Below are 27,583 nucleotides of genomic sequence, written 5' to 3' on the forward strand. Positions count from 1 at the left end.
TCTTCTTTCATGGCATAGATTTTTGAGAGAGATGATGCAATTGGAGTGAGATCTCAACAACACGAGAGAGAGAGAGAGAGAGAGAGAGAGAGAGAGAGAGAGAGAGAGAGTGTATGATTGAGACATTAAAATAATAACAATTGTAGTTTTTCTTATGCTTAAAATAAGAATTCAAGTGCTCAAAAAAAGTAAATTTTTATTCCTTTTAAAGTTATAAAAGCAGTAGAGATTGCCATGTTCTAGACACATCCCACACCACTCTCGACTTATATCTTCATATTGCAACAAAGTCCTTATGAACTCTATGGTTATGGCTTCATCTAGTAATCCCTCTAATACTACTACGTTTGCAACCATCTTAAGTAAAGCTCTGCAATCTTTCATGCAACGCAAAGAAAAGGACCTCTATTGAGGCAGCTTGGTGAGTCGAACTTAAGCACTTTGCTTGCGGAGGTTAATGATGAGGACCGTGCATTTATTGAGGAGGAACTCGCTCACAATGTCAATATGCATGGGAAAAAGGGGTGGTACAAAATCCCAATTTAAATCTTGACGCAACTTGTTTTCAGAGATGAGATGGAGCAATGCATTGAGGAGAAAGCAAAGGGCATGGATGATGTCAGTCGTCTCAGAAGGTTATAGAACAGGTGGAGGTTTTGTACCAAAACAAGGCTCACAAAATGGCGAGCCTGGCTGACCCATGCAATGGAGAGACTTACTCGCAAGCTTTGCTCTCCCTACCATGGCATGAATCGGCCAAGCACATAGCCACAAAGGAGAAGCTATACCTTATTAGCATGGGATGTGTGAAGGATATTGCAAAATTATATTTGGTTGGGATGCTAAATAATGAGTAGTCCAATGTTCGTGCCTTAGAGTATCTCCCAACTGACAAGAGGAAAATGAGAGATTGGCTCCATGTGTTTGTTTTCTGGCTGCAAATTGTAGAATTTGGTCAGGCTTTGCTAGTTGAAATTAAAATGGCTAACCAAGTCCGCCTCCCCTTTGAAAAGGAGTTTAAGGAATATGTAGTGACATGTAGGAGACACAAAAATACACTGATGTGCTTCTTAAAAGTTCTTGTGGTGGATAGTGTAGATTGTAAGAACTACCACTTAAGTAATATTGAGTAGTCTAGATTGTAATAAGAACAAGAGGCATAGGGAGCACTGGAGCAGTGCCCAAGCTCATAATAACACAGGTTTCGACAAGAAAAGATTACATGACTTCTCTATGATGAAGCAGCGTATAGGTATCATTCACAAGCCAACACATGTCGTAAAATGTTGGTGACAAATTAGCCATATTCCTATCAATGAATAGGCCAAGAACCCCAAAATACTTTTCCCCTGGTAGCAAATGTGAGTGCCTCCCTCTGCATAAGAAGCGACTGCTACTACGGAGATTGGAAAGAAAAAAGCTCAAGGAAATACGGACTAGTAAGACTCGTGTGTGATGTACACAGTGAGTGTGCTAAAAGCAAAAAACATAACAACAGAAAGCACGGTAGAAAATAAAACATGGCGAAGAAATTAGATGAGGTTGAGGAAGGGAATAATTGTCATTCAACTAAGGAGTCATTTTATATTCAAAATATGGCAATGCAAGTGTACATTGGGCAAAACCTCACAATAGAGAATCTCAAAGTAAAAGACCCACAAAATTAGTAAATGGAAGACTTTTAATGATGTCAGGTAACCTCAAAATTTGTCTTCACATGAATTTACAAACTCCATTACAAACCAACACTCCAACTTCCCCAATAGCATTTCCCTTTGGGCAATGCTAACAAAAACCATTAAAGAAAGTGAGAGACCTAAGGTCTCATCGAGCAAGTGGATCAGATGCTTGACAATAGCTCGTTGCCTAATCCTCTTACGACAAAGTTCATCTTTTTTGTTTGGAGATACACGTGTCTTTGATGCCAAAAAGTAAAACACCAGGTCTTTGATCTCATGTGTGATTATGTTACTGAGGGGTAGCTGTCTTTGGCATGTTTCTAAGGGCAACACTCCATCATCTTCCAAGTGTAATCAAGAATTTGTTGCACTTAGATTTCTCTTATGGACACCCAAAAATTTTTCCATGCTTATAGATTTTTGTGTACTACTGTCATCATTGAATCCTTCACCATTAAGCAGGGTCAATAGCATCAATCTCTTCAAGAAAAGTTCATTCTTTGATCTGGGTCTTTTCACCTATGACAATGTGCTTTGAATGTTTGCCATAAATCCTCGTTCATAGTTTAATGCATCAAGCTGCAAATCTGTCAACTTCGAATGTTGTAGAAGCTCCTTGGAAATCTCTTTTTGAGTTTCTGTGTCAATGCCCTCCGTTTGTCGAAGCCAACAGCTAGGCACAACTTTGCAAATCTTCTTTTTCCTCCTGTCATCAATGTACAATGGTTCAATACCCCTAACATGTCTCTTCGCTATCTATCGATGCTCCTTTTGCCTCATAACCCATTATTCTCTGATTGCTCTTAGACCTTCTTACCTAATGTCATTTAAAGTAACTATTGGTTGTGCATCCAGCTGAAAACTCTAATCATGTCCCATGTCATGTCACATCCATGAGACTCGTTGTAGGCATAGTTGTTTATAAAGGCTTGTAGGCATAGTTGTTTATAAAGGCTTGTAATCTTGGGGACTTGCTATTGTTATAAGGCCTAAACCTTTGGGGACCTGGTGCTGTTATCAAGATAATACATGCTAGCCTTATGTACTCATTTAGTTTGATGATTGGGAATTATGTATTGTTTTGGTAATGATGATATTAATAACTACAAATATCTCATTAAATGTTTTAGCCAAGCACCCAAGGAAAGAAGAATCAAGAGCTCATTATCAGAAGCCTATCTTGGAGACGAGCAAGGATCCATGGAATAGCTTACACATGTTTTGTATTTGACATTACCTGCAACGTGGGTTACATTCCTACAAGTTACTATACCTTATCTGTGTATTGATTTAGTTTGTTGATTGGGCATTATGTATTGATTTGGTCATGATCACATTAATAACTCCAAATATCTCATTAAATGGTTTAGTTAAGCACCTAAGGAAAGAAGAATTGGGAGCCCATTATCACAAGCCTACATTGGAGAGGACGAGCAAGGATCAAATGGAATAGCTAACACATGTTATGTGTGTTTGAAATTACCTTCGATGTGGGTTGCATGCCTGCAAGCCACTGTATCTTATCTATGAACAATTATTGATAAACATTATATGCAATTTATTCACTTGACATATCTGGCCCCTTTTGTATCCTTCACTTATGAGCCTACAAGGACTCTTGCTCGAGATTGTATTCATCGTAGTATATTCAGCCTTTTGGCTTGTATTAATGTTGTGTGGTTCATATGTTGACATACTTGCCCCCTTTTGTATCATTCACTTATGAGCCTACAAGGACTCTTGCTCGGGATTGTATTCATTGCAGTATATTCAGCCTTTTGGCTTCAAATGTCTTTCTTGCACTCTCAATTTAGCACATTCTAGTGCTCCCTTTGCTTCCACTCTGTGCATACTCTATCACTTGATTGGTTCTTAAATGTAGTAATTCAATGTCATCCTTGCTCATGACCTCCAAGATGGACTTTTGATTCTTCTTCCTCATGTGGAGACCTCTTCTCGTGGAAGCGATAATACAGTAGTAATACCCAAGCTTAACATACAATTTAGCAACGTATGGCTTGTGTATATAGCAAGTGTATTTTAGCCTACATTAAAATACACACTTGCAATTATGAGATATTTATAGTAGTAAGACCCAAGGTTACATATAGAGGATACTAGGGTATTGTTTATGTATAGCAAGTGAGATTTTTGAAATAGTAAGACCCAGGCATGCATGAGAAATGTGGGCGGCAATCTGCAAACACTTCAATTTGTATTAAAACACACTTGAGATGGTGAGATATTTGTAGTGTATATTCACAACTTTTTTTTGCACGTGTATTAATGAAATGCCACTGTGTGGCATTTAATTCATACAACCTTAGTTACATGAGTTCCCCCTCCCCACTCCCCTCCTCTCTCTCTCTCCCTCTACTCATTGAATGCCCTTTGAGGCCTTTTATAAAGCATTGTATAGAAAGGATATGGGTGAATGCATGCAAATAGAAAGCATATGGGAGGTCATCATTTCATTGCCTTAAATAGAGAAGATATGGAGAGGTGAATGCATGGAAATAGAAATCGTATGGGGGGAGAGGATATGGAGAATCATCATTTCATTGACTTTTTCAAGCATTAATCATTACATACTAAAATGAAACCTTAGAAAAACACTCATTCTTGAAAATCTCACATAATATATTTATTAGAAATGCAAAAAAACATTTTGGTGCCATATTTATAGTAATAAGAGCCAAGCTTTACGCTGGCAATGGTGATATAGCTACAATCATAAGACCTTACCAATACATAAAGCCAGTAAGACTGGTATTTGGTTAGGCTTACGACCACAAGTTTATCACCACAAACCCATCATTGCCAATGGGATCCTCATTATCCTCATCAACATGCATCAAAACTCACATTTGCAATAATCTTGATGCATAGCAAACACCCCCCCCCCCCCACACACACACACGCGCGCGCGCGTGTGCGCGGAATGTGTAACATAGAGAGAATATAAGTAATATTAATCTCTTAAAAAGAGATCCCAATGGTCTATAAGACCATGAGTGATATATTGATATACTGAGCCATGGAAATAGTAACTAAGAATATGAAAAATCACTAGTGTATATACATGTGATATCAACATATGATCTTGTGTATGAGGTAAACTAGCCAAGATCAACTACTGGCAATGCTTGCCTCGACCAATACCGATATCTGGCAATGCTTGCCTCGACCAATACCGATATCCGATGGCTAAGAGAATATCAAGCCTCTCCAATGTAAGCATGTCATGGCATCGAGAAGAGCCCTCCTAGATTTGTATCTACGAGGACTATCAAGTGGAGGATCATCATATGCTCTAGGTTGGAGGCCCCTTAAATAGCTCAAGCTCTATCACTCTGGACCCCTCTAGGCGCAAGGCCAGACCACTACTATGGATAGTACACTCTTGTGATGAATGCATGTACACTAAAGAAATCTGGAACGGCCGTCTGAGAAGAGTAACCTCTTGGTATGTTGTCTCAATACTATGTCCTTATGACATCTCAGCTCCAGTAAGTACATACCCATGCATATCTAATCATTGTAGTGCATCACCTTGCGAGTGGACCAAACCCCTCTTAGAAGAGGTAATGGAATCTCCCCAGTATCTCACACTAGGTTGTTCCACTTGTCATGTGGTACATACATTGTAAATTCGATCCTCTTGTCCTATAAGACTCTCAATAGGTAGAGAGGAAGAGAGACTAGCTTTCAATAAATAATACACAGGACTTGACATGTGCAGAAAAGTCAAAGAAAGCAAATGGTTATGTATACAATAGATTGCATCACCTTCCAGAAAATAAATACATTCATAAGACCCTTTACACAATAGCGTATCCATTTATATACAATAGATTGCATCACCTTCCAAGAAAATTAGGAAATGGGTCAGTTTTAAACAGCCCTAACAAGTCCAGCACGTGCAGCACCTCTAGAGAATGTACCGTGAAGCTGTGTCACTTGCCATAAGACCTAATATTTTGCATACAGAAAATTGTTTCTTCCACCATAATTACAAGAAGAAAAAATCACGATACCTTGATAACAAAGCCATTAAGAATCCTCAAGTGCACAGATCTCTCGAGACAACCACGTTTTCCCATTCAGGCTCCCCTTTCAGACATGTAAGATTGTTATTTGCATCACTCGGCCTGAGGCAGATTATTTCTACTTCATCTTCCTGACACGTACTCCATATTCTCTTCGCTTTTTCAAATTCCACTGCTCTAGCATGATCCCTTTTCTCCACCAGGCCATGACTCATTCTCGAATTGTCCACCCAGACATCTTTTGGGCCAAGATCAGACTTCATTAGGCAGCTTGAATCAGCCCTCTCATATTTTACCTGCTCCGCATACAGTGTTTCAGACTGGAAAGGGACTTGTTGCTGAAAAACAGGGCTTAGTCTTTTATTAGGTGGCACGAGTTCACTTTCTCTGAGGACATTGGCTGAAAGTCCCAAAAAGTTGTTAGCATCTGAAGGCAACCCATCTGCACTTACACTATCAGTACAAGCCACATTCAAATCCAGCCCTTGTCTTGCCAAAAGCTGAGATGGATGCTGAGCCACTCCTTTTTCAAGATCAGTAGGGGGCTCAACTCTGTGAGGTTTACTAGCAGCAATCCCCAACTTATGACCATTTCGGTTATGCGTCGCATGGAGGGTATGCCTTGAAATCACTTTTTCATTCTCCAAGAGAGGCGCCCAATTTTCCTCTCTGCAGTTCAAGTCCATTTGGACAATCTTCATTGGATCAAAATACCCCGTCAGCACCTCATTGCTGTTAGGCAAACCTTTCCCTGTGCTTTCACAATAATCAGAGTTGCCATCACTCTCTGGTTTTTTACATGTGTACTGTGCCATAACGTTCTGGCTTGAATCGGTTACAATGTCTGGAAAGTTCTCATACAAGCCTTCCTGGTTAATGTAAGCAGAATCCATCTCATGATTAGTAAACTCGACCTCCACAGCCTTCCCCTTTGGTGCAGTAGAACCTTCTAAAGCATCAGGAAGCGTTCAAAAAAAAAAGAGGTTAAGCATCTGAACGTGGATGAGCGAAATCTCTGAAAGTCGATGAACAAAATCTCTCACAGGAAGGGAGAAATAGCAAGCACATCGTATACACTTACCTGTATGCTTTAGTGTCCTGGATGACTGCTGGTTCAAGCAATCTAGCTCAGCTCTAATTTTTATTATCTCTGATGTAGAAACATCCAGTGCCTCTTGAGCCTCACTCCAAAGATTTTTATATGTGGAAACTGTGGTATTGCTTTCAACACGCTCATTGGCTATCTCCTCCTGCAGCTTTATGATCTTTCCGTGCATCTCCGATAATTCCTTGAATGGCTTTTCCAGATGTTTCTTGACAGATGAGCTTTCATTTTCTTCTACACAACAACTCATACCAACTTTAGAAAAGCTTTCCAAACCTTTATTCTCTAGGGCTTTCATGCAAGGACCTGTCTCAGCTGGGGAGACCATACTCTCATGCTGTGTGCTGGCCAGAGGTCGCACACTCTTTTTTAGAAAATTGTGTACACCTGCTTCATCGTCCAGCACTTTAGCAACGTCGGATCGCTTCAAATCCTGCTGATCAACCTGCAACTGTCCCTGCCAGCATCTTCCATGAAAAAATGATAAGAATTACTTGTACTCAGAGGAAGACGACAGAAATTCTGGCACATCTTCAGTTACACGAAACGAAGGAGAAACAGACCTGGTAACTCTGTTGATGGTGACAAATACCAGCCTCGTTCACAAGAGATCGTTGTAAGAGACAATGAGAAAGCATACAAATGGAGTTTTCTATGGCTAAATCCATGTGATGGAAACCATTTGAAGAATCCCAAGACTGGCTTTTCACTAGCACTTTGGAGAGGTTGTAGATGCTTTTGATTAACAACTGGGACCCATTCGAACACTGCCCAACTTCTAAAGGCAGACCATAACTGGAACCAATTTTGTCATAATGCAGTGGCTCAACATCAAAAGCCTCATCACAAGGTCTGCCTTCCGTTCCCATGAACAAATGGTCCTTGACTGTGTTTACAGGAGATCCGCAGCAGTTTTCCTGCTCCAGAGGGGAGGTTTTACATCGAGAGGACCAAACTGCTTGGGCATTGACATGCTGGGAACACGTACAGCCACTTGTTGATAATAAAGAAGAATGCCTCCTTTGAACTATCAGATCGTTTTTACTGCCAACATCCTCCTGGGTGATTTTAGCAGGAAGAGACCCCAAGCACATGGTCGTAGAATCGAATTTAGTACCTTCCAATGATTCACAACTGTGTAAGGGGTTTGTTGAGACATGGATAGAAGCCTTCGTCTGAATACCCTCTGCAGATCCATGTTCAAGGTTAGAGTTACAAGGAATCTGCGATAACTTGCTATTCTCTGTTTGAAACCGATCTGTTTTTACTGTGTTTGCAGTAACTTGTTCTGTTGCTGGCTCAACATCTGTAAAAGGCAGATTTAAATTACCTCACAAAGAAACTTTCAAAAGACAATAAAATGAATCAAATACTTTAACAACTCAAAGGTGCAGACTATAGGAAATCAGATGTAACTTTTCTTCTTCAAAGAAACTCTGGTAGAGATTGGGAGCCGATTCTGTAGCTTGCATACTCCATCTTACGTAAACTTGGGATATCATCCTTGGCAATCCACCGATGGGGTACCAATGTCAAATGACCAAGCGGGGGATGTCTTCATCTGTGGCCATTTGCTTGCATGGGAATAAAGTCCACACTCATGTCTTGGAAAGGGCTTTCGGGAACTGGCAAAGGTTGAAGCAACCTGCTATTTCGTATGAGGATCCTTCACCTTCTGGCATATCTGGCATGCTTGGACATGTTGCTAGACATCCCTTCTCATCTGAGGCCAATAAAATGAGCACTCTAGCTTCTCCAATGTACTGTTGATACTTCGATGACCTCCAACGCAACGAGAGAGTCATGGGCATCATGAAGAAGTGTCTGATGCTTTTCCCTTAGTATGCATAGCTGGTTCTTGTAAAACAGCCAACCATCTTGGATGGTGTAGTGACCCGGTTTTGACTGAAGGGCCAATATGTACCAAGTCCCGAATTCATAATGTTGAAGCTGCGCATTATTTCCATGCTTGTCCCACATGCTCGCCGACTGTTGCTTGCATGCCCATGTGGCTGCAACTGGATGTAAAAGCTTTCCATGATGCTTTTCTACTGGCCGACTTGCTGGATATGCTGATTATGGCAGCTATACTGACCGAAATGATCATGAGAGGTGGCATAGGGTTTCTCAACCCATATGCATGATCTCTAAAAAAGTTTGTGGTCTTGTTGGCCTCCAAGGACGGTGACACCACTCTCGTAAGAAGTGACGAGAAACAATGGCCAAATGCTGCTTCATACGGAGTCCAACCAATGCTATATGAATAAGTGTCATTTAGGATGGCCTCAACCAAAGGCAGATAATGCTGCCACTTCAACTGTCGGTCATGGCAATACGACTTGAGAATTTCAAATGCCACCTGATTATATATTTTTGTCTGGTCATCTGTTTATGGATGGAACTCTTAAGCAATTGAAGAAGAGAAGGTAGAAATTGGAAAACATTTAAGACATTGAAGGATAGTGTATAAAGAAAAATGGGAAAGAAGAGAGGAGAAGAAGAGCAAGGGAGAATATGAGGAGAGAAGAAGAGAAAGGAAGATAAAGATGTAACATGCGGAAGCTTTGGGAGAGATCGGTAACTTCAATGCTCAGAAAAACAGCACACTTGTCGCGACGAAAATAACGCACAAAACTGAATGTAGATGTGCAGAAAAATAGAGAGACAGAGAGGGAGAAGAGAACACGGTATTGGGTCCTGAATACCCTCTCTAAGGCCCCCACCACAAATGGTGTAATTGCTTTTATTAGAATGATGTGAAATACTGAAAATAAAAGACTGAATGAACCTTTCTTGGCTGAGAGTAATCTCTGCCCTTGACCTGCAATCCTTTACCCCTTCTGCGTTAGCTTGATCTCAGTTGTCCTGTGTTGGGGTAAAGGCATTATGCCCACCCTTATAGTGTGTACTAGCCCATAAGTTTTATAGTACATAGTACACTTAGTACTTTTAATGTACTAAGTGCACTATGTGTACTAGAGCAAATATACATGTGTGATAGGGGAGTCACACACTCATACCATGAGTTGACTTATCCCCACATCTCTCTCTCTTCTCTGTGTATGTCTCCCACATGAAACCCTAATTCTCTCCATTCAACTGGTATCAGAGCTCTGGTTTTAGGGTTTTGTTCTCAAGGGTGCAGAGCTAGAAATCGACTGTACAAGAGTTGCAAAACGAGCTGAGTTGTAGTCTGGTACCCTCGAGCAGATCTGCAGACACTCGAGCTCTGCAGCTATGGCATCCCGTTTCTGGACTCAACTCGTGTGACTAACAGCGATATCAGAGCCGGTCGCCATCCAGACACACGGCAGCAGTGCTGCGTGTGCAGAACTGTTGCAGCAAGGTGTTGGGCGTTAGACGCCTGGCCACAATGCGTAAAACCACTGGGCGGAGGCGGCGTCAACAAACAGGCCTCGTCGCGTGTAGCGTTGGCCACTAGGCGGAGGCGGCGTCAACGAGCAAAAGCCCCTTGTGGCGCGTGTCGATTAGTTCATTTGCCCGTCGCCTTCTTCCCGACTCGCTGGGGCAGCGCTCGCAGCAGGTGAGGCACCTATAGCGAAACGCCACCAGCTTGCAGTTCCCTCCGTCGACGTACCAGCTTCAACCATACTTCCGCCTATGGAGCCCTCCATTGGCTCAGTCTTCTGCAGCACGCTTGAGGATACTCACGCCTGAGGAGCCCTTCATCTGCACAGCAGTAGCATCATCAGTTCACGAATCAGAGCAAATACGACTCCTCCCTTTCTGAAACAAAAATCAAAAATTGTCTGAGGTATTTTGCTTCAATTTTTTGGGATTTTGCATGTCCATTTTCATCAATTGAGCAGGTACAGGTGCCAAATTGCTCAGATTTGAACACAATTGGCAACAATTGGGTGACATTGGTCACATTCCGGATCAATTTGCAGGAAATTGGATGTCAAAATTTGGGGCTTTTGATGTAATTGTGCCATTGGGCATTCATACATGCTGTATGATGTGAGCAATCTCACATTGGGGGCAAAATTGCAGGAAATTGGAGTGCAAATCAAAGGGCTTTTGTGCCAATTGGGTTGATTTGCATGCAGGCACTGGCATTTGATGCTTTGGGCAATGTGTTGATGCCTGTCAAGCACTCAATGTGCCTGTAAATCAAGGGGCTTTTATGTATTGGATGTATATGTGGCCAGGGGGAAGCATTGTGAAGACTCTGGATGCCTTCATGTGCATTAATGTACCATGTATGATCAGAAATTGATCTTGAATCAAGGGGCTTTTCAAGATTCTGTGCTTGTTGAGCTTGGCAAAGCAGCAAGGAAGACTTTTATGCCTTGAACCCTCAGAAATCCACTTGCAGTCAAGGGGCTTTTGCCTAATTTCTGTCCGGGACTGTTGTATGCAGTGGTGGGGACTGTCAAGGTCTGATTTTCACTCATTTGGACAGCCAGGAGAGCATTTATTGCTGCTGTACTTGCTGGTACAGATTTGGTACAACTTTGTACAAGTTTTGGCATGGCTGTACATTGATTTGAGTGAGGAAAAGGTTCATTTTCAGCTGCTGTACTTGCCGGTACAGATTTGGTACATCATTGGTGAGCACTTAGTACTGTTGTACAATACTTTGGAAGGGGAACAGAGCACATCTAAGGTGCTGTCATAAATCTGCAGCAACCAGATTTTGGTGATTTTATCACATTCAGTGGAAAAAGAGTTGCATTTGTGCTTCCGCAGTGGGAGATAAACTTTGGGAGAACAACTGTGAGCACTTTGTGTGCTTTGGTGCAGTGTTTGCACATCTTGCAGGGAGTCAGGCATTGACTGTGTCAAAGGTTGCATATTGCTATGGCAACCACAGGTGAGAGCTCTTCATTGCTTCACATCAAGAAGCTTGAAGGCTCACATAATTATGACATTTGGCAAACCCAGTGCTATAATGTGTTGCTCCAGAAGAAGCAACAGAAGCCCATCAAAGAAAGGGGTGTAATGCCCGCTTCTCTTAATGCTGAAGAATGGGAGGATATGGATGAGCTAGCAAGATCCACTATCATGTTGTCTGTGTCAGACTCTTTACTTTTCAACATTCGTGAAGAGAAGACAGCTTGGGGAATGTGGCAAAGATTGCAGGACTTGTATGCCCAGCAAAGTGCCTCAAGCAAAGTGTATTGGTTGAAGAAACTCATAGGTCTTCAAATGAAGGAAGGGGCGTCTATGACAACCCATCTAAATGAGTTTAATGGTGTTGTCAGCCAGGTCATCAATCAAAAGTTGGCAATGGACGATGAGTTCAAAGCCACCTTTCTCTTATGCACTTTGCCAGAGAGTTGGGGCACATTCAGGGCTATGCTGTCATATGCAGATGTGGAGGGTGCTCTCCTTCAAGAGGAGATGAACAGGAAGAACAACAAGTCCAATGCAATGAATGCACGTGGAAGATCCCAGCAAAGGAGCCAAGAACGGGGAAGGAGCAAGTCCCGCTCCAAAAAGGACTTGGAATGCCATTATTGTGGCAAGAAGAGACATTTCAAAAAGCAATGCTACAAATGGAAGAATGATCAAAAGGAAAAGACAAAGACAAGACAAAGATGAAGCCAAAGATGCAAAGCCAAAGGACAAAAGTGGAGTCAAGATTGAAGAAGTTAATGTGTCACATGCAGGTGACAGTGAGGATGAAGTCCTATTCACGTCTTCACTTGATGCCCATTCACTTCTTGCAGGAGATGGTCATGGTATGCACTCATGGATCATTGATTCAGGTGCCTCCTTTCATGTCACAGGTTACAGAGACTTGTTTGTCAGGTATACTGCTGGCAATGAAGAAGTAGTTTATTTGGGTGACAACCATGCATGCAAGATTCTTGGCAGAGATGATGTGAGGCTTGTGTTTTCAGATGGCTCACAGCTTATGCTCCATGATGTCAGGCATGTGCCTGAGATCAAGAAGAACCTGCTTTCTACTGGACAGCTTGATGATGCTGATTATGTTACCACATTTGGTCGTGGAAAGTGGAAGATTAGTAAGGGCTCACTGGTTGTTGCCAGAGGCTCTAAGGTGGACACTCTTTACTTCATGCATGCTGGTGTTTGTCACCATGTTAATGTAAATGCAACCGAGCTGCCGGAAATCTCTGTGTGGCATAGCCGGTTGGGACACATGAGTGTCAAAGGAATGGAGCAATTGTCTCGTTTTGGTTACTTGCCTTCTCTAAAGTTCTCAAGTTTTCAGTTTTGTGAGCATTGTATATATGGCAGGCAACTCCAGTGCCCCCACAAGAAAGCTCTTGGACAGAAAGATGCTCAGTTAGAGCTTGTGCATACAGATGTATGTGAGATGCCTCAGCTTTCTTTGGGAGGGGCAAAATATTTTGTCTTTTATTGATGATGCCACATGTAAGGTGTGGGTCTATCCTCTTCGTTTGAAGAGTGATACATTCTCAGTGTTTGAGAAGTTTGTTGCTCTTGTTGAGAATCAAACTGGCAAAACACTGAAGACTTTGCGTTCCGACAATGGTGGAGAGTATATGTCCAAACAGTTTCAGAACTTTTGTGATGCTAAAGGCATCAAGAGAGAGCTCTCTACTCCTTATGATCCTCCACAAAACGGGACAGCAGAAAGGATGAACAGGACCATTCAGGAGAAGGTCCGTTCTATGTTGTCACATGCTGCATTACCTCATGGTTTTTGGGCTGAAGCTGTTATGACAGCCGTTCATCTTATAAATAGGTCACCTAACACGAGGCTTGGTGGGAAAGTGCCAGAGGAAGTATGGACAGGGAAGCCTCCGTCATACAAGCACTTGAGAGTGTTTGGTTGCGTTGCGTACGTGCACATACGCAGGGAAATGCGCACCAAACTTATCCTAAGTCTCACAAATGCATATTCCTAGGATATGGTGACAGAGGTGAAATGGGGTATAGACTTTGGGATCCAGTGAATAGAAAGATAATACGCAGCAATGATGTCATTTTTGATGAAACATGCATGTATAAGGAGCCTGCAAGGCAACAGGAGCCTGGCAGAGTCATCTTTGATGATGATGGACATCATGGACAACAACCAAGGGCTGTAAATCAGCCATTACAGCATCAAAACCAGCCCTTAAATGGTGCTGAAAATGGTCCAAATGGACAGCCAGAGATGGCAGAAGATATCCCTATGGATATCCCACAGTTAGAGGAGATACCGGGCATGATCTTTCAACCTTATGGCATGGAACAGGAGCCACCAATTGGTGATATGCAGGCTGGACAGCAACCTGCAAATGATGGTCATTGGGTATGGAGGTCCACAAGACCCTCCAGAATCCCTGACAGGTTTGTTCCAGGGGTTGACTACTTGATGCTCACTGACTGTGGGGAACCCTCTTGTTATAAGGAGGCTTTACAGAGGGCAGACAAGGCTCTTTGGGAGCGTGCTATGAAGTCAGAGATGGATTCTCTGCACAAAAATGGAACATGGAAGTTGGTGCATTTGCCTACAGGCAAGAAGGTTTTGCCATGCAAGTGGGTTTACAGGCTCAAAGTTGCACCTGATGCAAAGCCAAGATACAAAGCCTGGTTAGTGGCTAAGGGCTTCAAGCAGGAATATGGTGTGGACTTTGATGAGATCTTCTCTCCAGTGGTTAAAATGACCACACTTAGAGCTGTATTAGCTTTGGTTGCTCATGATGATCTTGATTTGATTCAGATGGATGTGAAGACTGCTTTTCTTCACGGTGATCTCCATGAGGAGATATATATGCAACAGCCAGAGGGTTATGCAGTGAATGGAAAGGAGAAGCTTGTATGCAAGCTGAAAAAGAGTCTTTATGGGCTCAAACAGGCACCAAGGGAATGGTATCATAAATTTGATACATTCATGAAATCCCAGGATTTCAGCAGGGGTGACATAGATCACTGCTTATACACCAAGAAAGCTTTGGATGGCAGTCTATTGATCCTCATCTTGTATGTTGATGATATGTTGATTGCCGGGAAATCTCGTAAAGAGATGGATGCCTTGAAGAAGAGGCTGCATCAGACCTTTGATACGAAGGATTTGGGTGATGCAAATCACATTTTGGGTATGCGGATACTTCGGGACAGAAATCAGCATGTGTTGTATTTGTCTCAGAAGGAATACATTGGCAAAGTTTTGCAGAGGTTCAATATGGATGGGGGGAAGAAGACTAGTACTCCTTTGCCTCCATATGTGAAACTCAGTGCTATGGATAGCCCACAGTCGGATAGTGACAGGGCTGATATGGCCAAGATTCCGTATGCTTCAGCTTGTGGCAGTCTCATGTATGCCATGGTTGCTACCAGGCCGGACATTGCATTTGCAGTGGGAGTGGTTTCTAGATACATGGCCAAACCTGGCAAGAAGCATTGGGAAGCAGTGAAAGGTGTCATGAGATACCTGAAGGGCACACAGGATATGTGCATTTGCTTTGGCAAACAAGATGCATTAGTGCATGGTTACACGGATTCGGATTATGCCGGTCATCCAGATAACCGGAAGTCTACTACCGGTTATGTGTTTACATTCACAGGAGGTGCTCTGTCATGGATATCCAGAATGCAGAAGTGCACAGCCTTATCTACTACAGAGGCCGAGTATATTGCAGCCACAGAGGCTTGCAAGGAGGCATTATGGCTATCTCGGTTAGTGGTTGAATTGGGTTATACAGGAGATATTCCATTGTTGCATTGTGACAGTCAGAGTGCCATCCAGTTGGCAAAGAACCCTGTCTTTCATGCAAAGACGAAGCATGTGGATGTGAAGTATCACTTCATCAGAGAGGTGATAGAGAACAAGCAAATTCAGCTTGTCAAGATTCATACGGATGACAACCCGGCTGATCTGTTGACAAAGAGTTTGCCTCCAGAGCGGTTTGCTCATTGCAGACACTTGATGGGCATTGGATGAGGCCAGTTTCAGCCTTGATATGGCCTTGTATATTATCATGTACATGCTGATTTTTCTTTTCCTTCATTTAAGGGCACTTTGCCTTTAAGTGGGAGGTTGTTGGGGTAAAGGCATTATGCCCACCCTTATAGTGTGTACTAGCCCATAAGTTTTATAGTACATAGTACACTTAGTACTTTTAATGTACTAAGTGCACTATGTGTACTAGAGCAAATATACATGTGTGATAGGGGAGTCACACACTCATACCATGAGTTGACTTATCCCCACATCTCTCTCTCTTCTCTCTGTATGTCTCCCACATGAAACCCTAATTCTCTCCATTCAACTGGTATCACTTGCTTCAGCTTCAGCACTTGGCAACTTATGAGATGCATGAATGAATTGTGGGCTAAGGTATTTATACCCCCCCAGGATGACCAATCGGCTGCCTTAAATGCAATTGGCTGTCCCAGTTTTGCCCACGACTGAATAAATATAGCATAAATCACATTAAATGCTGCGCATGCTTAAATCCATGGCTGGGCACTAGGCGCATGGGCAAATGAGGGCTGGGGCACGGTGCGCCTGCTGTACAGGAGGCTGGGCTGCCCCCACACTTGACCATGGCTGGATGACCAGTTGGCTACCCAAGCAAAGCCCCCAGCCCTCCCATGGCCTACCCATGGCTGGTGGGTACAGCCAGGGCCCTCGTGGCCCTTATGGGGACTGTCTTGTACTTTCCCCATGCCCACAAGAGTTCCTGGGGTGGCCCTATGGGCTGGCCCCTTTTCCTAACTGCAAACCCTAACTGTCTACACAGTGTTCTGGCATCCAGTATCATACCAGATACACAGAGTCACTGACATCATTCGAGAGGGAGACTCACAACGTGGACTGGCACTGATTCATGTGCAGGACAATGCACACCTGACCTTGGACTCATGTGCAGGACAATGCACACCTGACCTCGGACGACTGGGATGAAACCCTGGCTGACTTGTCCCAGACTGGGCTCACATGGGACCAGTTTACCATCCCAGGTCCTGCACCTTCTGTACAGATATGTCTACGTGGCATCCAAGAGCGGGATGCACGTGACATCCCCTTCCGCTTAACTTGACGGAAGCTGCATAGCCTCCAAATAATCCGTCAATAACGCCGGATAGTCCTCGAAAAACTCTTTGTCAAGCCATACCGCTTCGTGGGTCCCTCGGTCCTAAAACTTCGTGAGGAACTGTCTGTGTCTTCGGCCTAAACCATGCTTGAAACAGTGCAAAAGGATCTATTATGGAACCATTACTTCTGCTTCATAACAATATCTGGTTCCGCCTCATCTTTAACTTCTAAAGGGATCAGACATGCATATGGCTTTAACCAACTGACGTGAAACACATCGTGCATAGTCCAACTCGGAGGTAGCTTCAACTGCATGGAAACCTCGTTAATCTTTTTCTGGATGGGAAAAGGTCCGAAGCTCCTAAAAGACAACTTTAGGCATCGCTTGCCCACGTGCTTCAACCTTTCCTTCATAATCCGAAGATAAACCCAATCCCCTTCCGAAAACTTCATATCCCTTCGGTCTTTATTGGCATGTCGAGTGTAGGCCTCTTGCACTTTAGCCAACCTGTCTTTTACTGACTCTAAAATCTCCTGGTAAGACTCCGTCACTCTGTTCGCTTCAGGTACTGAAGACAAGGTCCTAGTCAAAAAACGACTGGAAAGGTCTTCCAAATGCTGCCTCATATGGAGTCTTGCCAATAGCTGAAGAAAAAGAATCATTCAAAACAGCTTGAACTAAAGGCAAATATGATTCCCACTTACCTTGGTGATCGTGGACATAACACTTCAGCACATCAAAGACCAACTGGTTGTATATCTCTGTCTGGCCCTCCGTCTGTGGGTGGAATGCACTAGAAAAATTCAATTTAGCCAAAGTTATCAAACAATGCCCTCCAAAAATGACTAGTAAACTTGGCATCTCGATCTCACACTATGGTCTTAGGAGTCCTGCCAATCGGGTACCAATGCCGAATGAACAACTGGGCAACATTCTCGGCGGTCACATTGGTCCTGCAAGGAATAAGCATAACAAATTTGCTAAATCTATCAACAATAGTTAAGCACTGAGTATTACGCTTACTCGGACTGGGAGGCAGATTCGTGACAAAGTCCATTGAAATATCTTAGAAAGGACCCTCAAGAATTGGTAAAGGCTGTAACAACCCTATCTTCTTTCCACGAGGAGCTTTCACCTTTTGACAAATATCACAACGTTGTACATATGTAAACACATCTCGCCTCATCTTTGGCCAATAATATTGCCGTTCCAATTCCTCCAAAGTTGAATTCATGCCCCTATGACCACCAGTAATGGCGTCATGGGCATCATGGAGAAGAGCTACCCTGAACAACTTCATGACACACAGTCGGCCTTTGTAGAAAAGCCAACCATCACGTATCAGAAAGTGGCATGGTCCTGTGGCATCCAATGTCTGTTCCCACTGCGTTCCAAATTCCTCGGAATCAGCATACGTGTGCTTCATGTCATCTAGTCCTGTACCAACAAGGTCGAGTCTAGTGGTCTAAATTGAAGTCACTTGTCCCTTCCTGCTCAAAGCATCGGCCCCCACTGGATTGGCCTTTCCTGGAAGGTACTCAATCAACACCGAATTGCTGGAATATCTGGCAATAGCGGTGTTGTCAATCACTCCACTTTGCACTTGGCATTGTCTGAATCTAGCGTAATACCGGATGGTCAGTCCGAACCTCAAAGTCACAGCCATAAAGAAAATGTTTCCAATGTTTCAAGGCATGAATAATTGCAAGGAGTTCACAATCGTAGACTGAGTAATTTTTCTCTAGGGGCAGTAACTTGATGACCATTCTGTTGTAACACACCGCCAATTGCGATGTTACTCGCATCGGTGATCACCTGAAATGGCTCGTCCCACGAGGCAAGTGCTAAACAAGACACTTCTGATAAAGCGATTCTTGAATGCCTCCAACGCTCGTGGAGTCATCCGAATCCGTTGCCTTCTAGTCTTCACACCCTTTAGCAGATCGGTGAGATCTGCCGAGAGGTCAGAAAACTTGTCTATGTGGGTAGAGTATGGCTGGCATATCCCCACAAAGACTCTGATGTCATATGCTGTCTGAGGTACTTCCCAATTAACAATCTCGGCCACTTTAGCTGAATCAAGTCAAATGCCTTCTGCACTAATTATGTATCCCAAGTAATGCACTTGGAACAAATAAAATTCCGACTTCTTTTCATTGACGTAGAGCTCGTTGCTTTCTAGCAACTTAAGGACTTTCTCCACATCAATGTCATGCTGCTCAACCATAGCTGAAAATACCAGTATGTCATCCAGAAATATGAACACACACTTTCCAATCAAATCCCTAAAAACACGCATCATCATGCGGTTGAATGTAGCTGGGACGTTCGTCAAGCCAAATGGCATGACCACAAATTCATAGTGAGCCCGTTCCGTATGGAAGGCTGCCTTGGAGATGTCCCCCTCCACAATCCTCACCTGGTGGTACCCACTCTTTAAATTGAGTTTCGAGAACACCTTCGCTCCGTTCAGCCTCTCGAGAAAATAATCTATTCGAGGCATCGAGAATCTACTCTTGATAGTCAGCTTATTGAGTGTACGATAATCGACACACAACCGAGAAGACCTATCTTTCTTCTTGACAAATAAGATCGGTGCTGCAAATGGCAACATGCTGGGGCAAATGAAGCCAGATTGCAACAATTCTTAGAGTTGGCGGTCCAACTCCGATTCCATTGCCTTGGAAAGGCGATACGAAAACTTGCTCGGGGGTTCTGAGCCTGAGAGAAGGTCAATCTTGTGGTCCTCCGGTCATGACGGGGGGAGTTGGGGAGGGAGACTGTCCCGAAGAAAAATCTTATGGAACTTTTCATGGAGAGCCAAGTACTTCTCAGAAGCATTGGCCACCATCTGCGCTGTCTGGATGTATATCATCGCACAATGTGCGCCTTTCCTGACTGCTCGCTTAGCCTGCAAGTGGCTTATGCGTGGAAAGTTTGGAATTCCTGGCTCACACTTAATGGTCACTGGGGCGTTTGACACATTCCGATTAATCTAGATCGTGTGCTTGTCCCACTTGACATCAAGAAGAAACTTGTGAACTGAATGCCCAAAATTATGTCTGCTCCTACAAGAGGGACAACCATAAAATCACGTACAAATTCTATGCCCTGAATCATTAATTTAGCACCTAGAGCTTCTTACTTGACGCTCGTTGTCATGCCTGTGCTAAAACCCTCAACTTGTGAAGTCAGGACGAAACGGACCCGCCAAGCGGCTTGTTCTGAGACCACGCCCTCTGTGCTGCCGCTGTCAAACAAGACAACGACTCTCTGGCCACCTATGTAGCCAAAGGACCTGAGCAATTCGTTTCGCTCATACTCCTGGTCATGGGCGCCCTTCTGCTTATCTTCGAGTTCCCAACTAATAATTGCTCCAACTGAAGCATTGGGATTTGAAGAACTAGGAGCCACCACTGGGGTTTGTGTGAGAGCTGGGCTCACCACAGAAGCTGTGGAGGCTGTGGCGGCGATCTTTGGAGCGGTAGTCTTCTTAGGACACTCCCGAGAAGTATGTCCCTTTGTATGACAAAAGAAACACCTACCCTCCTTGTACTGAGAAATATCCTCAGCACTCAACTTGCCACATGTCTTGCCTGCCTCCGCTTTCTGGTCTGGAGTAAGCTTGGACGCATTGTTCGAGTTCTTAGAGCCAGAAGCTCTCGTGCTCTGTCCTAGGAAAGACCCTGTCTGGTTCTGGCCTTTTCCCCCCTAAGGCGGTAGCCTTAGGAGTAGCCGGCTGGGAAGTCTTGGGCTTGCCACCATTATGCTTCATTTCTGCACTCTGCGCAAGCGAGAGTGCGTCTTCGAAGGTGGAAGGTGGCTGGCCTAAACATACGCACCTCCCACTAGATTTGCGTATTAAGGCCATACAAAAACTGCCCTTTCTTGTCCGAATCAGATAAGCCTAATTGCAAACATAAAGTCGAAACTCTATTGGCAAACTGCAGGACTGGTTGCACGTTTTGACGCGCTCCCCTGAACTCGTCTTCGAGTCGCTCAAGGTAGTGGGGCGGTAGAAACCGCTTCTTAAGGTCGCGGACAAACTCGTCCCACACATAAGCGGCCATACCTAATCTGGGGTGGGCATGAGTCCACCAAGGAATGGCCTCACCTTCCAAGTACCAACTGGCTAAGATCACTCTATCAGTATATCTTTCTAACTGCGGCAAAGTAAGCCTCAAACTGATGCAACCATGAATAAAGAGTTGTGGAGTCGAGTTTACCATTATACTTACTGAAGTTCATTTTCTCGGAAAAATGATTCGAGGGCGCCGCTGGTGTCAATCTCGCATCCAAAGCTTTAAGGTAACGCTCATGTTCCACACATTGCATGGCTTCGTCTTCACGTTGTCGGATCTCCAATGCACGCATCTGCAAGTCAAGCAAAGAGCTTGGCTGCGGTCGTGACCCCGCGAGAGGGTGGAAAACGCGACGCTGGAGAACGGGTACGCTCTTCCAGAGTCTAGATCTGCGCCTTCTGCTCTTCCAACTTGGTTGTCTGGTTTGCGACGATTGCTCGCATCATCTGTTGGAACATCTCTGTAACACTCAAGCCTGGTGGCTGCCCGGCGCACTCTGGTCCCAAGGTTCTTGGTCTCTGTCGTCGTCAAGCTCGCCATAGCAAGAAAACGCACTTCCTTTCCGGAGCGCAATCTGACCATCCACTATGTGTGTGTGAGACTTCCGGAGGCTTCCGGAAGCTGAAAACCAACCGTCCTTCGAGGGACAAGAGTCACTCCGAAAGGGGTGGTCCACCGGAGTCTGAAAACCAACCACACGAGCAAGAAAAAATTCTGGTTTCTTTGCTGAATCTTTACACTGGAAGTAGGCTCTGATACCACTGCAACATGCGGAAGCTTCGGGGGAGATCGGTAACTTCAATGCTCAGAAAAACAGCACACTTGTCGCGATGAAAATAACGCACAAAACTGAATGTAGATGTGCAGAAAAATAGAGAGAGAGGGAGAAGAGGACATAGTATTGGGTCCCAAATACCCTCTTTAGGGCCCCCACCACGAATGGTGTATTTGCTTTTATTAGAATGATGTGAAATACTGAAAATAAAAGACTGAATGAACCTTTCTTGGCTGAGAGTATTCTCTGCCCTTGACCTGCAATCCTTTACCCCTTTTGCGTTAGCTTGATCTGGGCTGTCTTGGCCCTTGCTTCAGCTTCAACACTTAGCAAATTATGAGATGCACGAATGAATTGTGGGCTAAGGTATTTATACCCCCCAGGATGACCAGTCGGCTGCCTTAAATGCAGTTGGCTGTCCCAGTTTTGCCCACGACTGAATAAATACAGCATAAATCACATTAAATGCTGCGCATGCTTAAATCCATGGCTGGGCACTAGGTGCATGGGCAAATGAGGGCTGGGGCACTGTGCGCCTGCTGTACAGGAGGCTGGGCAGCCTGTATGGGCTGCCCCCACAGTTGCCCATGGCTGGATAACCAGTTGGCTACCCAAGCAAAGCCCCTAGGGGTGTCCTACAGCCCTCCCATGGCCTACCCATGGCTGGTGGGTACAGCATGGCCTTCCTGACCCTTATGGGGACTGTCTTGTACTTTCCCCATGCCCACAAGAGTTCCAGGGGTAGCCCTATGGGCTGGCCCCTTTTCCTAACTACAAACCCTAACTGTCTACACAGTGTTCTGGCATCCGGTATCATACTAGATACACAGAGTCACTGACATCATTCCACAGCACGGACTGGCACTGATTCATGTGCACGACAATGCACACCTGACCTTGGACTCATGTGCAGGACAATGCACACCTGACCTTGGACGACTGGGATGGAACCCTGGCTGACTTGTCCCGGACTGAGCTCACATGGAACCACCATTAGTAATGGAATGGGGGTATAAGAAGTAAACTTCAAAGAAGCTACTGAAGAGTTGTTAAGATATGATGCCACATTCTCACCAACTTGCTGCTTTACCTCATCCCATTCCTTCTCCACATCAGCTTCAAAGTTTGTGGGTAGAAACTTCTTGTTGAACAATGTCTTGAAGTCGGTCCACGTCTTCAGCTCGCTCCCTTCTTGTACTACTTTTAGCCACCAATTCAAGGCGGCATCCTTCAAATGCATACGAACAATACGAAGTTTTGACTTTTCGGAGTAATCGCCTCCAAAAGCAGCATCAAATTCCTTGACAAAGGATAAAGCTTTCTAGGTATCCCACTTTCCATGAAAGGCATCAAACTTGACGCTCTTCTCTCCCAGCTTGAAGTCCATTTTGCCAGTTGATGAAAGCTCCTTTGCCTTCCTTTCTTTTACCTCTCCTGAAGAAGCTGGTCTGAGAGAGCGGGCCTAGGGATAGCCTCCATGTTTCCTCCACGAGAAATAGACCGGGTAACTCTCGATCCTTCTGCAATGGTGACTCCTTTGGCCCGAATATAGGCTTTAGCAGGTTCAACTTCTTCGGCTTCGGTGGCTCGATCCTTGATGTAATCTTCAAACATTCGAGCCCTTCTTTGGTCTTGTTCCTTCTTGGCTCTCCAAGCTAGGAACTCTTTCTTCTTGAAGCTATTGTGTGAACTTTTGAAAATCTTAATATTCTGCTGATGTCATGGCCGCGATCTCATGAGAGATAGATTGGCGGCCTTGGTTCCCTTCTAGAAGTTCTGTGTTGCCTTCGTAGTTGTTCCCTTCTTGAGGCCCCTGGTCTCCCTCAATTCTAGCCATGGCTCTGTCACCCCAAAAAAGATTTCTTTAAGAGAAATCCTGCTTTGATACCACTGTAAGCCCAGCGGAGCGTGCAGTGACAGATTCAACCACGTGTCCAAAAGATATAAATAGAGAGAGAGAGAAGGAGGAGAGAGAAATGGGTATAGGGGTTTCACACAATACACCACGCTAAGCGGGGAACACGCCCAGGCCCCGCCCCCTTTTTAGGAATTTATTTCAGAAACAATCCACGGGCTCTTCCAAGCCAGGACCAATACAACAAATGAATACAATATCAAACAAGAGTGCCGATGTCGAGATCGGGCTGAAGTCGGTGTCGAGGCACAAGATCTCTGATGCTTAAGATCACCACTAGGAAGACCCACAAGAGTCTTACACCGAGCTAGTATCAATATCCAATATCTGAATCAAGTCTTTGTTGCTCACAAAAATCTCACAAGGAACTCGAGGACGAGATGTTGAGAGAGATCCACGGTTGTCCAAGGTTCTTTCACCAAAAGAGAGGAAGTGACGTTTAGCAGCCCTCCAAAGAAGGCGGCTGATAGGCGCTATAGGCGGCGCTGCTAGATGCGGCATGCCACAGGAGACAGGCTGCGGTGGAGGAGCACATAGGGTGGCGAATAGGTGGTTTTGAGCGGCGGAAAACACTGGCGAAAGGCGGCTCTAGGCAGCGGAAACGCCAACGGAACAAGCGGCGACACCAGCAGAAGTGACAGAAATGCCAACGAAAGCGGCTCTGGGGTGGGGGTAGCGGCAACGGCTCAGCCAACGGAGGCGGCGCTACAGAGGCGGCACTCAGTGGAAACGGCTCTGCAGAGGCGGCAATGGCTGTGCTGCAGGTGGGATAGAGATTAAGGGTGGAAAAGGTGATAATAATGATGATAATGACGATAAATCTCTAGTTCTTCACCAAATAAATCTTCCAAGGAGGCTCTCCACAATTTTTATGAATCTCCAAGAGGGTGCAAGCTTCTTATATACTTGATAGGGGCGTCTGCTTTTACCATGCTTTGCTTTTGCTTTTGCTTTTTCTCTTTTAAATATTATTAATAATAGCCAAAGTTCTTGATTTGTGCTTTTAGAGCTTCACGGCCTTGCTTTTTGGCCCTGGAGCTGCTTTTTAGAAAAGTGACTATGCTTTTTGATCCAGTTTGATGTCCTCTTTCCAATGGTGCTCTCAGCTTTTGGTCAACATAGTTTGACTTTTTGCTTTCCTGCTTTTTGATCAAGACTTGGTGCTTTGTCCAATTTGAGCTTTAGGAACCCTGTTCCTATGTATCCTTCAACCTATCCATGTGTCCGGGGCCCGAGCATGAGTTCCATCATGTGAAAAGAGCTTGGAGGGCCAAATAGTTACATGTTGCCAATTCCCACATAGCCATGGGAAAGTATTACAATGGATTTCATCATGGATTTACCACGGACCCAATAGGGTATGGATGCCATTTGGACAATTGTGGACAAGTTTAGCAAGCAAGCTCACTTATTGCCGATCAAGAAGACCATCAAAGCTGAGCATATGTTCAAATATATCTTTCACAAGTGTTCAAGCATCGTGGAATGCCGAAGTCCATTGTAGAAGATAAGAGATCCTAGGATTACAAGTCTCTTTTGGCGGGCCTTGTTTGATATCATGGGCACCAAATTGAACTTCTCATCACCTTATCACCCTCAAAGTGAGGCTACAAATTCAGCCATGTTAGACCTCTTGAAATGTGAACCAGAAGGATAGGTGAGAAGAGAGAGGACCACTACCCATGAGGTTGCATTCATAAGCACTCAAGTAGCCGACAGCACATGCACACCCATTTGTCCCAAAACAAATGATCCCCCTCCCCCCCCCCCAAAAAAAAAAAAAAAAAGTCCCAGCTAACATAAACATGTCCTAACCTTAAATCAATGATAGATTCATCACATTCTCCATGATTCTTGAATTAAAGACATACCTGAAATTCTTTATAACAAAAAAGAAAGTAATTCTACACTCATCGCTTTGAGTGTCCAATACATACCATCAGAAGAACACATCTGCTGAGACGATTGTTTATCCAACATAGACCTTCCATCCAGCTTGCCATTGGCAGATCCATCTGCTACCTCATTCCTTATACCCACAGCCAGAGCCCGTTTCTCTGAATCACCCACTAAAATTGCTAGATGTTCTGGTGTTGTTTTCTTGGAGCTTGCCACAGGGCTACCTCCAATTGCCGTAATTGAGTTTTTGTTGTTTAGACATTTACCTTGCTCTGGCAGAGCACTTTTCTGAAATACACTAGAAGCAACTGTAACACCTGCACAATGACAAACTACAGAGCTGCAGGGATACTACTCAAAAAGCAAGCTGTATTAAGATAGACAACAAGACAACTTCAGCAATAATGACCATAACAATGATGAAAAGTTGTACCTTGGCCATGGAAGGGTGCTGGCATTGATGCTGTGTTGCTTGGAGAAGAAGTGAAAGACTCCTCTTCTATGGGAGGAGACTCTGCATGATAGGATAATGAATCTGGGGGTAGATAAGCAGAATGCTCAGCTTCACCATCTGCATATGCATACTCCTCCAAATGCGGATCACCCCATTGCCAGGCGCCAAGACAACCCCACATGTTGCCTCCGTAAAAACCCTTAGGAATCCAAGAAACCTCATACGGCTCGGACCCCAAGCTTCCATAGTTTGAGTGATTGTAAATGGTGGGACCATTTATGTGAGGCTGCGCATACGGCTGGTGCACGGCAGTATTGTCATTTGGTTTTTGAGGGGAACCATAGCAGCCAACATCATGACAGCCAGCAGAACCCGGCTGTGAGAGATAATGCTGCTGCTGAGACCGAGGGTAGAAAGGAGTGACAGATGAAGACAGGGAGAAGGATGATCTTGGCACGGAGGGTATCGAAGATGTGGATGGCGGATTTGACTTCATATTGAGCAGGACAAGGAGCGATGAAAAAAAAACCCTACAGAAATTCGCAAGACAAACTGCCAAAGCAAATTTATTCTACATGAAGGAGGACTGTAAAAGAAATGGAAAGAGCCAGCATTCAGCAAGAAAGAGGAGGGCGCCCACCTCACAACTTCCGGCTATGTCGAGAGCGATGGCGGACGCCCGTCCAAGGGACAGGTCTGCGCGTCGATCTTCTGAAATCCGGCGATGGCAAAGTTTAGGGTTTTGCACAGAAAAAGAAGAAACTCTGCACTGGACGTCCGTTAAGCGAAAATTCACACCCTCAGTTCACCTGGCCGGCGATCGAGAGCAACGAGTTTCGTCTCCCCTGTGTTAAGGTTTGCGATCAGGCGACTGTCTCTCCCACAAATAACAACCCCCACGAACAATTAAGTCCCCCGTTTGTTCCCCCACGAAAAATTATGTCTCCCTTTTCTTTTTAGAGAGGGTATTAATTATTATATTATCTTTATTGGGCCAATTATCTTTTTTTAACCAACTAATTCCTAGTTGATGAGAGGACTGCCCTTTTGACACTTCAGTTGCTAAAGTGTTTGGTTGATATGCCCGAAGTTATGGGTTCAAACCCTGCTAGCTACCCCAAATGATGCTACCTTGTAATGTTGCCTGTGCGTGTGTGTGGGGTGTGGTGTTTGTTATAGGGCCAATTATCAAAAGCTATCCAAGGGTGCAGGTTTATTTTTAAAAAATTATTTTTGGACCTTTTGTGTAGATATGTTTTAATTAGCTTTTACTAAATAGGCAAAAGTGTGTAAAAACTAATAAATCAATAGATTAGTTGGGTTTCTTTTCGATACCCTTTGATTATAAGGTTTTTAGCAAACCTTATTTAACCTTGTGAAAAATAGCACATGATATTAAATCTTCATAGTTACGATGTTTGCATCCCAAGCATTCATCACTGCAACACTCTAACGATCCCAAGCAGGAAAGGAAAACCTTGTGCAAAATAAAACACAATATTAAATCATTGCCAAGAACTCCATCAAATCCCTTGCACTTCAGTGATCGCAACAGTGAAGGAATCTATGTCGAACAATGATGTTTGAGACAGGGCACTGCTATTGGAGAGGTCGGTGGGATCTCTCTCTCTCTCTCTCT

At 44.2% G+C, this 27,583-nt stretch overlaps 1 protein-coding gene across 10 annotated transcripts; it reads right to left on the bottom strand.

Annotated features, from left to right (window-relative positions):
* Window positions 1-5,469: 5,469 nt before the first annotated feature.
* On the bottom strand, window positions 5,470-26,884 carry LOC147611843 (uncharacterized). 10 transcript variants are annotated; one of them, XM_086783716.1, is made up of 8 exons: window positions 26,754-26,884; window positions 26,585-26,655; window positions 25,924-26,496; window positions 25,529-25,807; window positions 7,397-8,019; window positions 7,221-7,290; window positions 6,810-7,067; window positions 5,470-6,677 (listed from the first exon to the last, which is right to left on the bottom strand). In XM_086783716.1, the coding sequence occupies exons 3-8, from the start codon at window positions 26,438-26,440 to the stop codon at window positions 5,743-5,745; spliced, it is 2,682 nt and encodes an 893-aa protein (XP_086639842.1). In that variant the 5' UTR covers window positions 26,441-26,496; window positions 26,585-26,655; window positions 26,754-26,884; the 3' UTR covers window positions 5,470-5,742. The 10 variants fall into 10 exon arrangements, with proteins under 10 accessions (XP_086639842.1, XP_086639839.1, XP_086639838.1 ...); XM_086783713.1 differs by having other exon boundaries at window positions 5,470-6,674; window positions 7,397-8,139; XM_086783712.1 differs by having other exon boundaries at window positions 7,397-8,139.
* Between the last annotated feature and the right edge of the window lie 699 nt (window positions 26,885-27,583).

The sequence above is a fragment of the Cibotium barometz genome, chromosome 46, assembly GCF_041138505.1.
Source record: "Cibotium barometz isolate CiBa-2024 chromosome 46, ASM4113850v1, whole genome shotgun sequence".
Lineage (NCBI taxonomy): Eukaryota > Viridiplantae > Streptophyta > Polypodiopsida > Cyatheales > Cibotiaceae > Cibotium > Cibotium barometz.